This window comes from Mizuhopecten yessoensis, unplaced genomic scaffold (genome assembly GCF_002113885.1).
Source record: "Mizuhopecten yessoensis strain PY_sf001 unplaced genomic scaffold, ASM211388v2 scaffold39, whole genome shotgun sequence".
NCBI lineage: Eukaryota > Metazoa > Mollusca > Bivalvia > Pectinida > Pectinidae > Mizuhopecten > Mizuhopecten yessoensis.
This window is the reverse complement of record NW_018403347.1, coordinates 99,280-113,727: the sequence shown is the minus strand read 5'-3', so window position 1 is coordinate 113,727 and position 14,448 is coordinate 99,280. Positions and strand designations below refer to the sequence as shown.

The 14,448-nt window shown below is 36.8% G+C and overlaps 1 protein-coding gene across 2 annotated transcripts in view; it reads left to right on the top strand.

Annotated features, from left to right (window-relative positions):
• The first annotated feature begins 947 nt into the window (after positions 1 to 947).
• LOC110447283 (GRIP1-associated protein 1-like) overlaps positions 948 to 14,448 on the top strand; it is a 54,285-nt gene continuing 40,784 nt past the window's right edge. The window contains exons 1-10 of one of the 2 annotated variants that reach the window (XM_021492981.1): positions 948 to 1,007; positions 1,833 to 1,899; positions 3,894 to 3,955; positions 6,062 to 6,088; positions 6,525 to 6,632; positions 7,398 to 7,551; positions 8,318 to 8,420; positions 9,969 to 10,024; positions 11,502 to 11,561; positions 13,466 to 13,536. In XM_021492981.1, the coding sequence (XP_021348656.1) occupies positions 966 to 1,007; positions 1,833 to 1,899; positions 3,894 to 3,955; positions 6,062 to 6,088; positions 6,525 to 6,632; positions 7,398 to 7,551; positions 8,318 to 8,420; positions 9,969 to 10,024; positions 11,502 to 11,561; positions 13,466 to 13,536 (750 nt within the window). In that variant the 5' untranslated portion in view covers positions 948 to 965. Of the gene's footprint in view, positions 1,008 to 1,832; positions 1,900 to 3,893; positions 3,956 to 6,061; positions 6,089 to 6,524; positions 6,633 to 7,397; positions 7,552 to 8,317; positions 8,421 to 9,968; positions 10,025 to 11,498; positions 11,562 to 13,465; positions 13,537 to 14,448 lie in introns of both variants that reach the window. The other variant, XM_021492904.1, reaches the window with a different exon arrangement.

The following is a 14,448-nucleotide window of genomic DNA, read 5'->3' as shown; positions in this document are numbered from 1 at the left end:
AACTCCAGTGCACAAGCTAGTGAACTTGAAGGAGATCACTTTTCATGAGCACTAGGCTAAGTTAAGTTTGCTCCTAACTGTAGGTTCCATAAATATAATATGTTCCAGCACGGACTTAAATAACATTCCGTGGGTCAACATTGAAATCACCAAGAAGAATTATTTCTGGACTATTACCACGGACTTACCACACACACCTAGATTCAATTAAGAGACCACTCTTAATTACGATAAAAAAATCATTAGAAGAATTAGGCGGTCTAAAGAATATACCGAACATGATGCTTCTATTACTATGATGCAGGTTCAAAATCACGCTTTCTGATAGCTTTTATGTAAGTATCAGAGAAAAATATAAGAACACGTACCCACCACGAGCGTTTCTATCATTACGGAAAATAAAGCGAAAAACCCGGGAATATTTAACTGATCATTCAAAACTGATTCATCAAGGTGTGTTTCTGTAAAACACAAAATATCAAAGTCTTGGATAATACTGTCTAGATTACATAACTTGTTCCTAATACTTCTAATAATTAAATGAATTAAGAACACTTAAATCATTTGTTAGGGCCAGCTAGGGTTCATCTTAATATCTCCACTGAACAGGAGTACGATAAAATGAAAAGGAAAATCAGTACTGTATTAATCAGATTCAATAGACATTACTACACTATTCATCTTAATGAAGTATAGACTTTATAGCAATCTGATTAAAATCATCTGTTACATGGCTCCGCCTGAACAGGCGTAGTACGAAGTTAACGAAGCCATGTAACATATGATTTTAATCAGATTGGACTTTATAGTGGATGAATAACATCAAGTTGGGACGAAATGGTCTGTGAAAGGGTTTTGGGGCGAAACGTCTGTAATTCGGGAAATATCCCTTATCCTATAGGACGAGTTTATGTACCTATGTTTATGTAGCCTCGTTATCATTTGACAACATTGACAATTCCAAGATGGCGTCCTCCTTGTCGGAGGAGGAGTTCCATCGGATGCAGGTACTGCAACCATGTAATCAGAGGAATGTCTGACACCCTTGACCTATGTAAACACAAATCGAAAAATTAATATAGATTATTTTTAGGTTTTACCATTGTCGTGGTATATATTCCCATTAATCGATGCTCTGACCATCCTCTAGTCTAACACTGACAGCAGTTTGTAGGGTGTTAGGTGTATCACACTCCTCACTGTCACACTCGATGGTAACTGATTTTTTGTGACACAGAAGGCCAGTGTTCTGATAACTTGTATCTTTCTATTACCCTGTTCCTTCATAGAACTGGAGATGACTAAACACTATCCAACATTGTCAATATTATGTGGATATATCCTGTTCAAATGATCTCTATTTACGAGGTATTTTGTGTTTTGATATATATTGTTTACCACGAGATGTCAGTGTGACTGGTTCTGATTGGTTATTTCATAGAAATATATCGTCAGCAGGTGGCAGCTTACATCTCTTATATATGAGGAAGTGACTGCCCCTCAAAAAATGAAAAGAAAACACACAAAATGACAGTGCATTGTAGTGGTTAAAAATAAAATCCTGTTTTAAATTTTAAGCCTTTCTTTAGGCTCTGCACTGTCTTGAAACAGGATCTGCTCCAGACTGTACATTGACACCCCCCTTCCAGATCGCTGATGGGTAGAAGACAGTCCTATATCGAATGCACAAGAGCAATACACAGTATACAGTGATTTAAACCTAGCATATTATGCAATGCAAGACATCTAATATGCAAAAAATGAAAGAGAACCCTCAAGATAACATGTGGTTTTATATTTGTCATATATTATATGTTTTTTTTCACTTTCAGCTTCAACTTATAGATTTAAGAACAGTTAATTATGAACTGGAAGGAAAATGCAAGAAGCAAGAAAGAGGTATATATATAAACTTGTTAAAATTGCTATGGCAGATCTTATATGCTCAGCAATAAATATATACTGGTCCTTTGGTCAAACCAGGTCAGGGATTGGTTTTATTTTTGTTTGAAGCTCTGTTAGCTGATTATAATTTTATCTAAAGTTTTCAAATTCCAATGTTTCTTATAATAATTGAAATTTAAAGTAAATGTGTGTGGAATTTAATGGATTGTCTAAAAAATAAAAAAAAAGCAGTCGAATGGTAAAATATTATATACATTACACGGTTAATGTTTTGATCCATTGATAATTGTTGAAATACATGTGTCAGGAGTTTTAATAGATGATTAGCTAATAATAAAAACATTGAGATTGCAACTTGTTAGGTCAAAAGCACTTAGGATAACTGGGTTCTGGTCTTTCCCCTCCTGATAGTTACTAGATAATCTGATGATATGTTACACAAATGTATATATACTCAGGCCAAAATGAAACTTCCGTCCGACATCAACGTTTTACTTTGAAACAAATTCTTCTGAAAAACTAAGAGGCCTAGGGTGATGGTATTTTGCCAGAAGCATGCTGGGATAAAGGACTACCAAGTTTGTTCAAATGGATGATCTTCGCCAATATTCGTGGTCACAGGTGTCAATTGTCATTAAAAAACTTTAAACGACTTAAGCTTATTCTGAATAGGATGATGATGTTTGGGTAGAAGTATGCTGGGATGAAGGAATATCAAGTTTGTTCACAGGGGTCAAATACGTTGAAATCTTTAAACAACTTCTTCTGAATAACCAAAACGTCCAGGGTGATTGTTTGTTTATGTGAATGACCTTGACGCGCTTTCACGGTAACATCTGGTCAATTGTGCATCAATCTTTAAAAGTCATCTTCTCACTAAACTAAAGGTATAGGGTGGTGATATTTGGCAGTTTGCATTCTGGGATGAAGGGCTATACAGTTTATTGAACTTAATGTCCATGTTTGACTTTCAAGGTCAAATGTGTTTCAGTCGTTTAATAGATTTTTTTGAATGACTTAAAGTCAAGACATTGATGTTGCAGTTGTGAGATTAATACCAGATGAGCGATGCAGGCCCATTGGGCCTCTTGTTTTTATATTTTATTTTCATGGATCAATATTATGCGTAGTATGAAATTTTACAATACCTTTCCACACATTACAGTAGCTATTAAGCTGTCAAGAATGGGGTCAGGCTCCCCAACAGAGAGAAAGTCCATAATAATGAGTAACTCTGAACTTTGCCTTGATGATCAATGTAGTTTGTTTACAAGTAGGTGATAAAATGTTCAAGGGTTGGCAGGAAAATCTAGGGTAGGTTGGGATACTCTAAACACACATAACTTTATATTTTGGCCTTAAAGGGTTGCTTTTTGACTTTCAAGTGTTTTGTTTTTGTCTCGCCACCACATACCTATACTACTGGTAGTAGCGGAAGCGAGACTTGGGTGTTGCTTTTCCGGGACACCTTTTCCGGTAATGGTGGTGTCAACATTAAGTTTTCGCGTTTATGTTAGTTTCTCTGAAAGTAATAAGTGCTACACCAACCAAACTTGCACCATAGATGCATCTTAGGTATTTCATCTCAACCCATGCATCAAATGCTGGATGCGGCCTACCTTTCATGGTTCATTGACTTTGTCAGCATCTCCATCAACATTAAGTTTTTTCATTTAAGTTTTTTTTAAAAATAAAAGTGCTAGACCAACCAAACTTGACATGTACATTGATGGTCAAAGCAAGGCACAGGTGAGACATATCAATCCAAATGGCTTGTTGTTGTACTAGTATCACATGTACTTGCCAAAATTGTACCAATATCGTGTATAAGAGATGAATGAAAAGACTACATGTTTATGAGGGATATGAATTTTACCCAGCCTCTGGTGAAGAACTTTTATATCTCCATACTTACATATGATATATCTTGTTGTGACAGATACTTTTTTATTATGTTCTTAATTTTAACAAATTTCTCTTGTTTCTAGAAATCTCAATAGGGGTTGAAAAAACAGACCAACTAGCAAAGGATTTACAGAAGGCAAATAAGGTATGTTATATGATCAGGATTAAATCCCATTTTGCATAAATCACATGAGCTTACCAATGAACACATTTCCCATAGCCATTAATGTTCATTGGGGTATTGATTATCATATAGCATTGTTTATGTGATGATATTCTGATGAATCTACTTTTGTTTTCAAAGTACATTATAAGTGAGTATAAATGTATTAGTAGATCTAGAGCTGGCTTTACTAACACAAGTTGCACTAACTTTGCATTTACTGTGAAAACAAAAGAAACGGGTATCTTTTGACTCTACTGTCTCATCGTCATTAGTGAAGTCAAAATGATTTGACTCCAAGGAAAACTAGACATAGAAGTTATAATTTCACCAAAGAGATAATTCAATCATACTTCTGGTCATAATAGATAATCCAAATAACTAATAACTTCATAATTTTGTTTCTCATAAATACACTTTAAATGTGGCTGTGACCCCTCAGAGTGTTTACTAAAAGATAGACTTAATCTCATTACTGTTAAAAGTTTGACACTGAGAAACCTCTGAATTATTTATATTGTATTATATGGATTATTTAGGGTATTTTAGGAAACATATTTGGCCCATCATTGGCAAAAAGAGGAATTTTTCAAATCTCAAAGAAGATAAATCTTAAAAAACTGCAAAGTGTACCCTTATGTTACCCATTGTGAAATGTTTTAAGCCTATCCTGGTGACAGCACAGTAGTGATATTCTGTGACACAGTTTCAACTATTTCTGAAATGTTGGTTGTTGCTTTTTAGCTCCTCTGGTCCAAAGGACCATGGTGAGCTTATGCCATACCCTAGCATCTATTCTCTGTCTTCCATCTGTCAACTTTTCCTTTAAAACGCTACTTATCCTGAAAGGCCCAGTAGATTTTGACTAAATTTGGTCTGGAGCATCCTTAGGCTAAGGCGACTCAATTTGGTATCTAGTGTGGGTGTGGCCTTCCTGGGGGCAGAGGGGCCCCAAAAGGGAAATAGAGGGAAAACCTTTAAAATCCTTCTTCTACCGTAGGGAGGGACTAAAGCGTCCTTGGGCAAAAGGGACTAAATTTTGTATAAACAGTGAGTGTTGCCCCCCCTGGGTGCAGAGGGGTGGGGCCCAATATGAGAAATCGATGTAAACCTTTAAAATCCTTCTTCTACCATAGGGATTAAGGGATTTCATCCCAATTTGGTCTTGAGCATCCTTGGGCAAGAGGGATTAAATTTTGTATAAACAGTGAGTGTTACCCCCCTGGGTGCAGAGAGACGGGGCCCAATATGAGAAATTGATGTAAACCTTTAAATCCTTCTTTTACCATAGGGATAAAGGGATTGCATCCCAATTTGGTCTTCAGCATCCTTGGACAAAAGGAACTAAGTTTTGTATTAACAGTGAGTGTGCCCAATAGCAGGGGAAACGTAGCAAATTCTTCAAATTTGTCATCGCTCTAGCTACTTCATTCCTCAACGGAATTTCATGAAACTTGATCCCAGTGTTGAGTATGACAATATCTTGAACATGTTTGTGCTTCAGGTTACTGTGTTAAAGGTCAAGGTCACTTACTATTTTTAGACAAAATTTGTCATCGCTCTATCAACTTCATTCCTGAACGGAATTTCATGACACTTCATACCAGTGTTGAGTATGGCAATGCCTTTAACAAATTGCGTTTTGGGTTGAAGGACAAGGTCACTGTCACTACTTTTTTATCATCGCTCTAGCGACTACATTTCCCTTTTACATATATCACAATGTGTGAATGGGAGGGGAGTTGTGTCACTTGTCATGCCTTGTTTTGTTTTAAAACTGTTCATTCCTGTTTAAACCCCCAAAAAACCTGCACCTCTGTTAAATTGGCACGAATGTTATATTAGAGTCAAGTGAAAATAAAAATTACCATTTGTCTTCCAGTTTGCAGAGATGCTTTTGGCTTTCCTAAAAGATCTGTTTAAAGTTTAAATATTTGGTTTAATTATTTATCATAGATCTGCAGGTGAGTGCTACCGGCCCATTGGGTCTCCTGTTGTCTTCGCTTCCTCTCATTATTTGTCAGTCATCAAGCTAAGTTCTATCAGTGTTATCACATTATTCACTACAGCTGTTGTTTCTATTTATAGGCTATACAGAAAAGCAAGAAAGCAAAGGTAGGTATAAATATATTATTTGATAAAATACAAGACAAGACAGTGGCTATATTGTCTGTCTATTTATAATGTGTGCCCTACTGGCCTGTAGATACAGAGTAGAACAATCTATTTCTGGAGAGTATTTTATCACATAATGTACTGTGTTATCCAGTGAATATACCCATGTCATATTTTTTTGCATATTGACCTTGTAATATGACCTATCATCCCTGTGATTGGTTAAAAGTTTCAATTGTTTCGATTGTGATAAAAAGGATCTTGCACTCGTTTCCATTTCATATGAAATTTATGAAACTCGTCATGAATTTTTCATTTTAGCTCGTCAGAGAGAGGCTCGCTAAATTGAAAAATTCTAAGACTTGTTTCATATATCTCATGAAATGGAAACTCTCTCTATATATAGTACATATGTGTGTTTGTCTGTGATTGTCAGGATGTGGAGATCCTCCTCCAGGAGAATGATACCCTACAGAGGAAGCTGGAGAGCCAGGAAGATGACTTCCGTCTACAGAATGAGACGCTCATGGCAGAGCTGACCACAGTAAGCATACACAGCCACAGACTTTTCTACGTCAAAATAACTGTTTTCATAATGACATTTTTTAAAAATATATTTAGTATATCCCTCATCTGTCTGAAATATTTTTCATAATCGCAAAAGTATCTAACCATCATAGAACTAGTCAGTTTCAAAAAAGAGAACGAAGTAATTAAATGGTCAAACAGCATTTATTTTGCAACAGAATGACCTTAATTAAGTCCATTTATTTGTATTTTGTCCAAAACTAAACCTCTGAAGCAATGAAAAGCATTTTATGTCAGTGTGTCATGTCCCTGTCCATACAATCAAGGTCAAGGTTGCAGAAAGGGTTAAGAGGTCAAAGCTTTCTACCTGGTAATAAAAATTCATAAGGTCATCATATCTACACTGTTGGAACATTGTTCAATGAAATAAGCATGGGTATTATGACAGTGTTGCATATTACTCACATGTCTATTACATCAAGGTTAAGGTCACTGCAAGGGGTCAAAGATCAAGTCACTGCAATGTTTGTCTCAACTTTTGAATCATTGAAACTTTTTGCAGAAATTTTGTCTACTTTTGTGTTTGGTGACTTATGGTTATATGGCATTCAACACAGTGTTTTAGTGAAACCAAATACAAGGGGACTGGATTCCTCAATGTTCAGTGTCACAGAAAAAGGAAGATAGTTGAATAAAGTTTTCAAGTGAAACACAATTTCTTTTTAAAACAGTGATGAAAATGTCATGGATTTTTCATCCCGAAGACAATCGTCTATTTCAGCTAGTGGCAGCTAATGAAGACCTAGAGAAGAAGGTGAAATCTGGTAGAGGACCAGATGTTGCTGACAGTTTAAATGCCTCTACAATCTCCGAAACTGATGATGAGATTCGTCACCTCAAGGCACAGAATGCTGCATTACAGAAAAATCTGACAGGTAAATAGCGTAACTATGGAGAAATGATCAGAGCGGACAGAATTTCTAAATATTTGGAAGTTTCTAGTGATTTAAAAAGCATTAAGTCTGTTTTTGAACAATTTCTGTATTTTTTTCTGTCAATTTGAAATCCAAGATGGCTTTAATGGCCGATAGATTGGCTGAGACATTTTCACCTTCTTTAAGATTTTACTCAGACTTAACACAATTGATCCTGCGCAGGTCCTAAACAAGTATTGTTTAGATTTTTTAGATGGCCAGGTGCACCATGGTCTTTGATTAGGGGAGACATTTATGACCATTCCTTAAGAAGAGTCAGTAAGATCTTGGACCGATTCCACACATAGAAGAAGGAAGAGGGTGACGGTTTTGCTAGAATTAGATCTCCTGTCAGTCTGTTCATAGACACAATCTTGTAAACACAAGAAAAAGTATCTCAATCAGTTTCCATCTGATTTCTTCTTTGAAACCTGGGAGATTTATCTACCATAATGTGAAGTTGTACTTGTACTGATACAATGAATATTTATAGAGTTATGGCCCCTTTTTACTTTGGACATTTTGAATTTTTGTTTTAATAAAAACAGTTAAAAACTAGCGAGAAGTTAGCCTTAATTGATTAATGATGCCACAGTTTTTAATCTCCTGGTAATGTAAATTTACAAGCAAACTACAGTTGTGATATTTTGATTTCTCTAGAATTTTCACTCCGATGTTGACTGATCCTCGGTTTATTTCTGTTCATTGTGTTATGTTTTATGAACAGCGTACAAAGAGAAGTATGAGAGACAAATGGCTTTACTGTCTCCCCCCAGTTCTCCTGAAAAATCGTCTGAGCAGTCGGATGCAGAAAGTCAACCCATGATCAGGTAAATATCATTGTAAATCTGTTTGTTTACCATAATTTATTGTGCATTGACCGTGGGCTAATTTTTTTTACTCTGAAAAATGCCCTCTGCGAGCTATCTGATGAAGCAGGGAATGTGATGAAATGTTTCCAGAAAACTATATAAAGTGTTGGCAGTGTGATAGCTGTCAAATCCAGAACTGTATGCAACTCCAATTATAAAAAAACACAACAAATTATATTCTCAAGATTCCCAACATTGAATGTGCTTATTAAAGTTGGTTCATATTACCAACACTATGATTATTGTATGTAGTGTACTAAGTAGGGTACTCAGAGTTGCCATGGCTGTTTACACTGAATAAAAATTGGCGCTATTGGTATGTCAAGGGTATATACAGTAAAACAACTGGTAAGTATATCTAAATAATATCCAGAAGGTACATTAGACTTTATGTAGCAGAAATAACCCCAGGCAATCTATCGGAGCGGGCAATCTGTAGATTATTTCCTAAACCTGATGTTTTGAGGTGTGTAGACAATAAAATGGAGCTAAATGAAATTATGGTACATGATAGGTCATCATTCATAGAAGACATATCAAGGTGCTGCAGTATGTGGTTCTCATTATTTTCTTTTTCTCATGAATGATATTTTAAGCATCATCAGATGGTTGGCTATTCAAATCCCCCTTTGTCTATGGTCCGTGGTGCGTCCGTCAATCATTCCATCCATCCTGAAAAATTCTTGTAAGCGCTTTAAATTCTCAGAAAGTACTGAAGGGATCGTTCTAAAATTTCACATGACAGTTCCCCATGGTCCCTAGTTACGCATATCAAATTTTAGGACTGAAGGGAAAATAAGATGGCTGACAGATGATTATCTTGAATTTGAGGTGGCCATCTTGTTACAGTTGAAGTTTGTTATCACTATTTCTCAGATTTGTAGAATCCCTTGGGTCCTAAATCGTGCATGTTCACTTTTGAGACTGATCTGAAAAACAAGATTGCTGTCTGAGCTGTCATAGAACTAATGAAGATGGTAAAGTGGTGGGTGCCAAGATCCCTCTGGGATCTCTTGTTTATTATGAACTTGAATCCATGGAAAAAAATTCGAGATCTAGAGACTAAATCTTTATAATCCTAACCCTGCATAATCTGGAAACCTGTGTTAATTGGATCTTTACAACATTTCTTTGTACGTGTATACATTAGTATGTAAATTAATTGAACCTGTTTAAAGGAATTATTGGTCTCTGTGATTGTCAGTTAAGAGAGTTTTACTGTAGTAATGATTGTCAGTTAAGAGAGTTTTACTGTAGTAATGATTGTCAGTTAAGAGAGTTTTACTGTAGTAATGATTGTCAGTTAAGAGAGTTTTACTGTAGTAATGATTGTCAGTTAAGAGAGTTTTACTGTAGTAATGATTGTCAGTTAAGAGAGTTTTACTGTAGTAATGATTGTCAGTTAAGAGAGTTTTACTGTAGTAACAGAAACAATGGCCCCCTATTGTGGTCACCTTGGAAGTTCGACTGGTTATACTGTAGTAGCTCTAGTTCCTTTATTTCCAGGGAGGATCCTAGTGAGGGAACTGTTCAGCAGGATGGAATGTCGCCTCAGAAGCCAGGTAAGCATGTGTTACGGTCCATTCAGGTCTCTTTCTATAATGTGTCACCCTGGGCTGATAGAACGCCCCATTCCCAGTCAGAAATAGACATTATTTTCCCCTATTGCTAGATTATTTTGGCAATCACAAGGGACAGGGGACTTTTTTTCAGACAATAAAAGTTTCCAGAAGGTATGCAGTACAGTAAAACCCGGTTATAATTAATTCCTTGGGGTAGAACATTTTCTTTCAATATAACTGGTCTCCAATGTAACCAATACACATTAACAGTGTTCCTTGCGTGAACTAGACTAGGAACTGTGATTTACTCTACCTGGCTTATCCTTCGGGGCCACTTACCGTGACCAGGTGAGCTACCGATCTAACAGATATTGCTTTAATGTAAAAAGTGGTCACGGGGAATGTTAACACCTTTCAATAATAGCAGTTTTTCAATGTAACCGATATTGAAACACAAAGAAAATATAGAAAACCATAAGGGGATTTTGTTTTCTTTCAAATTATGCGGTATGACAGTCGATGTATCTGAGTTCAATGTAAGTGGATTTGACTGTAATTAGGTCACTGTGACCTTCATCTCAAGGTCAAAGGTCAAACAAGTGAAACATTTTCTGCAAAATTTTGTCAGTGTCATTGAGCTGTTAAAGATGAAGCCTGTTGTTTATCTTCATCAGCCAAAGAAGTGCACAATATATTGTAATTAGGTCATGATTACCTTCACCTCCAGGTCAAAGGTCAAATGAGTGCAAAATTCAAAGTGAAATTTTGTCTGTGCTATATATCGTAAACTGATAAAGATGTTTTATGAAACTTCAACAATACTTGCATCATCCACAGAAGGTTTTCAATGCACTGTAGTTAGGTAATTCACCTCTAGATCCAAGGTCAAATAAGTACAAAGCAGATAATGCATATTGGTTGAAAAGGGGAGGCATACAAAGTCAACAACAAAAAATACATACATATATATAGGTTTATGGAATAGCCCTGATCTGAAGTATTTCCTTACCTGGCATGATTGAAAAATTGTGATAGTCTACATATTTTCCTTTTTTTATGCAAAGGTAATTTTAAGTAATGTAATTACTTGAGCTGAATGTTCAACACATATCTAGAGTCTCCAAGTCCATTCAGTAACAAGTTAATGCAGAAGTGAGACTTTTTAAACCTTGAGGTACATATACTATAAACAGCGATGAGAGTCTAAATCTCCAAATCACAGGTCTACTAGACAGTTGGTAAGAGTGTCTAAATTACTGCCCTATATTTCAAAAATGGGCAAGAAAATCACCAAAACTTTCACTTGAACAATTGGGAATGAAGGCCATTAAAAGTTGACCGGTATATGAGACTGAAGGAGAGTCTCAGAAATCGATCATACTTTGATGTGTAAGGGGGAATGTTTTTGGTACACTTACCTACAATGGTTGACTAGCCAGCTGTGTCATGTGATAGAATATGTTTTATCTATCAGCAGAGAACAAGCCTCCAGTGAACCATATGTCTGTGACAGGGGACCTCTCCAGTGAGATTAATGGTAAGTCATGACGTCTACAAAGTGACATGTCTGTGACAGAGGACCTCTCCAGTGAGATTAATGGTAAGTCAGTCTACAAAGTGACATGACTGTGACAGAGGACCTCTCCAGTGAGATTAATGGTAAGACAGTCTACAAAGTGACATGAATGAGACAGAGGACCTCTCCAGTGAGATTAATGGTAAGTCAGTCTACAAAGTTACATGAATGTGACAGAGGACCTCTCCAGTGAGATTAATGATAAGTCAGTCTACAAAGTGACATGAATGTGACAGAGGACCTCTCCAGTGAGATTAATGGTAAGTCAGTCTGCAAAGTCACATCAATTTTACTTCAACACTTAACATAAGAATATGCAATATAACTTCTTAAAGAAAACCCCCTGATATATTACCATGATTATTTAATTTGACAAAAAATACCTTTTTAGGATCAAAGAAAAACGTTTTTAACTAAGCTTGCAACATTGTATGGTGCTTTCCTTTTATATGTGAATGGTCTTCACTGACATCTGTCATGTGACCAAGGATGGTCAATATCATGTGACCTATACAGGATATCAGTGTTATGTGACATAACATCAGGTAAGTTGTCGGTAGGTCGTACCCATTAGGAAGGGTTTCTTTTCATCCTGAAAATGTATTTTCTTTCCCATATTTTCACTATGACAGGATCAGGGTATGTAGCAAGAAGTTGTACGATGCTTTACGAAGACGTTTTAGGCTTGTTCAAAAACGTGCAGTTCTGCCAGACCTTGCCCTTGGAAATTTGACATTTAAAAGGTGTAGGAATGAATCCTAGTTACTGTCAGTAGTGTCTCTCTAGGCCCCTCTGGTTAATTCTAGTTACCTGTCAGTAGTGTCTCTCTAGGCCCCTCTGGTTAATCCTAGTAACCTGTCGGTAGTGTCTCTCTAGGCCCTTCTGGTTTATGCTAGTTACCTGTCAGTAGTGTCTCTCTGGGCCCCTCTGGTTAATCCTAGTAACCTGTCAGTAGTGTCTCTCTAGGCCCCCCTGGTAAATCCTAGTTACCTGTCAGTAGTGTCTCTCTAGGCCCCTCTGGTTAATCCTAGTAACCTGTCGGTAGTGTCTCTCTAGGCCCTTCTGGTTTATCCTAGTTACCTGTCAGTAGTGTCTCTCTAGGCCCCTCTGGTAAATCCTAGTTACCTGTCAGTAGTGTCTCTCTAGGCCCCTCTGGTTAATCCTAGTTACCTGTCAGTAGTGTATCTCTAGGCCCCTCTGGTTAAACCTAGTTATCTGTCAGTAGTGTCTCTCTAGGCCCCTCTGGTTAATCCTAGTTATCTGCCAGTAGTGTCGGTCTAGGCCCCTCTGGTTAATCCTAGTTACCTGTCAGTAGTGTCTCTCTCGGCCCCTTTGGTTAACCTATAGTTATCTACCACTGGTGTCTCTCTAGGTCTGCCAGTAGTGTCTCTCTAGGCCCCTCTGGTTAATCCTAGTTATCTGTCAGTAGTGTCCGTCTAGGCCCCTCTGGTGAATCCTAGTTACCTGTCAGTAGTGTCTCTCTAGGCCCCTTTGGTTAACCTATAGTTATCTACCACTGGTGTCTCTCTAGGTCTGCCAGTAGTGTCTCTCTAGGCCCCTCTGGTTAATCCTAGTTATCTGCCAGTAGTGTCTCTAGGCCCCTCTGGTTTATCCTAGTTATCTGCCAGTAGTGTCTCTCTAGGCCCTTCTGGTTAATCCTAGTTATCTGCCAGTAGTGTCTCTCTAGGCCCCTCTGGTTAGCATGTTGTCAGATAAATGTCACCAGTGCGCTTATCATACTAGTTTGTCCATGTTTCAGTTAGAAAGCACTTATAAGTGGTCCTTTGATTGCACTGTCATTAGTAAACAATATTTATTTGTCTTATATTTTGAACATTCCTTTCATTTCTTGATCTTTTTTTCAGATTTGATGTTGAATTTAGATACAGAAATGGAAGAGAAGAGAATACTGAAAGATCAGTTGACAAATCTGGAGGTAAGTATGATATTACTTTTGAAGGTACATACATGTTAATTAGTAACTTGCACTATTTTCCTGTTCCTATCGATTTAGAATACTACTTTGTGCGGCTTTAGGATCTTCAATAAGTTTCTGTTTCATTATGTAATGTGTTGAGCTAGTCTAAACAAAAATTAATTAAGAATCCTTTTATCGCATTCAATAAAAAGAATTTGTGCTATTTTTTTTTTTTAAAAAGTGTCAAGTATATTTTTTACCATCATCTTGACTTAAAATTCATGTCAATGCGACATCATAATGTAATCTAGAAATCTACCACATCATGGCTATTGTTTTAATTATGACATCATATTGGGTAATGCTACATTTGAGTTAACATGAAATCATGATGTGGTAATATTCCCAGTAAGTAATCTAGCCATCTTCCTTCCCAGAAGATAATTGAGCCATCTTTGTTCTTAGTACAGCCACCTTCGTTCTAAGTGTATTTTTTGTTCACCTTTATAATTTGAGTAAAAGTATCTGTATTGTAAAATAAATGGATTGCATGGACAATTTTGTACAGAACAGGACCAATCTGTTCTCAGAATTGATGTAAATGTTTTTAGGTCACCAGAGCTTTGCTCAAGTGACCTATTCTAATCGCTTTTTGTCCGTCGTGCGTAAACTATTACATTTTCAACTTCTTCTCAAGAACCAGTGGATGGATTTTTTTCAAACTTGGTAAGAATCATCCTTGGTAGATGAGGCTTCAAAATTGTAAAATTGGGATTCCTACCCCAACCCCTGGGGCCAGGGCGGGGCCCCAAAGGGAAAATTAACCAATAATTCAAAAATCTTCTTCTTCAGACTCAGAGGTACTACACTCATTTTCTCTGCGTGGAAAGAAAGATCATCAGGGGCTTTACTTAAATTGTAAATTTCAGG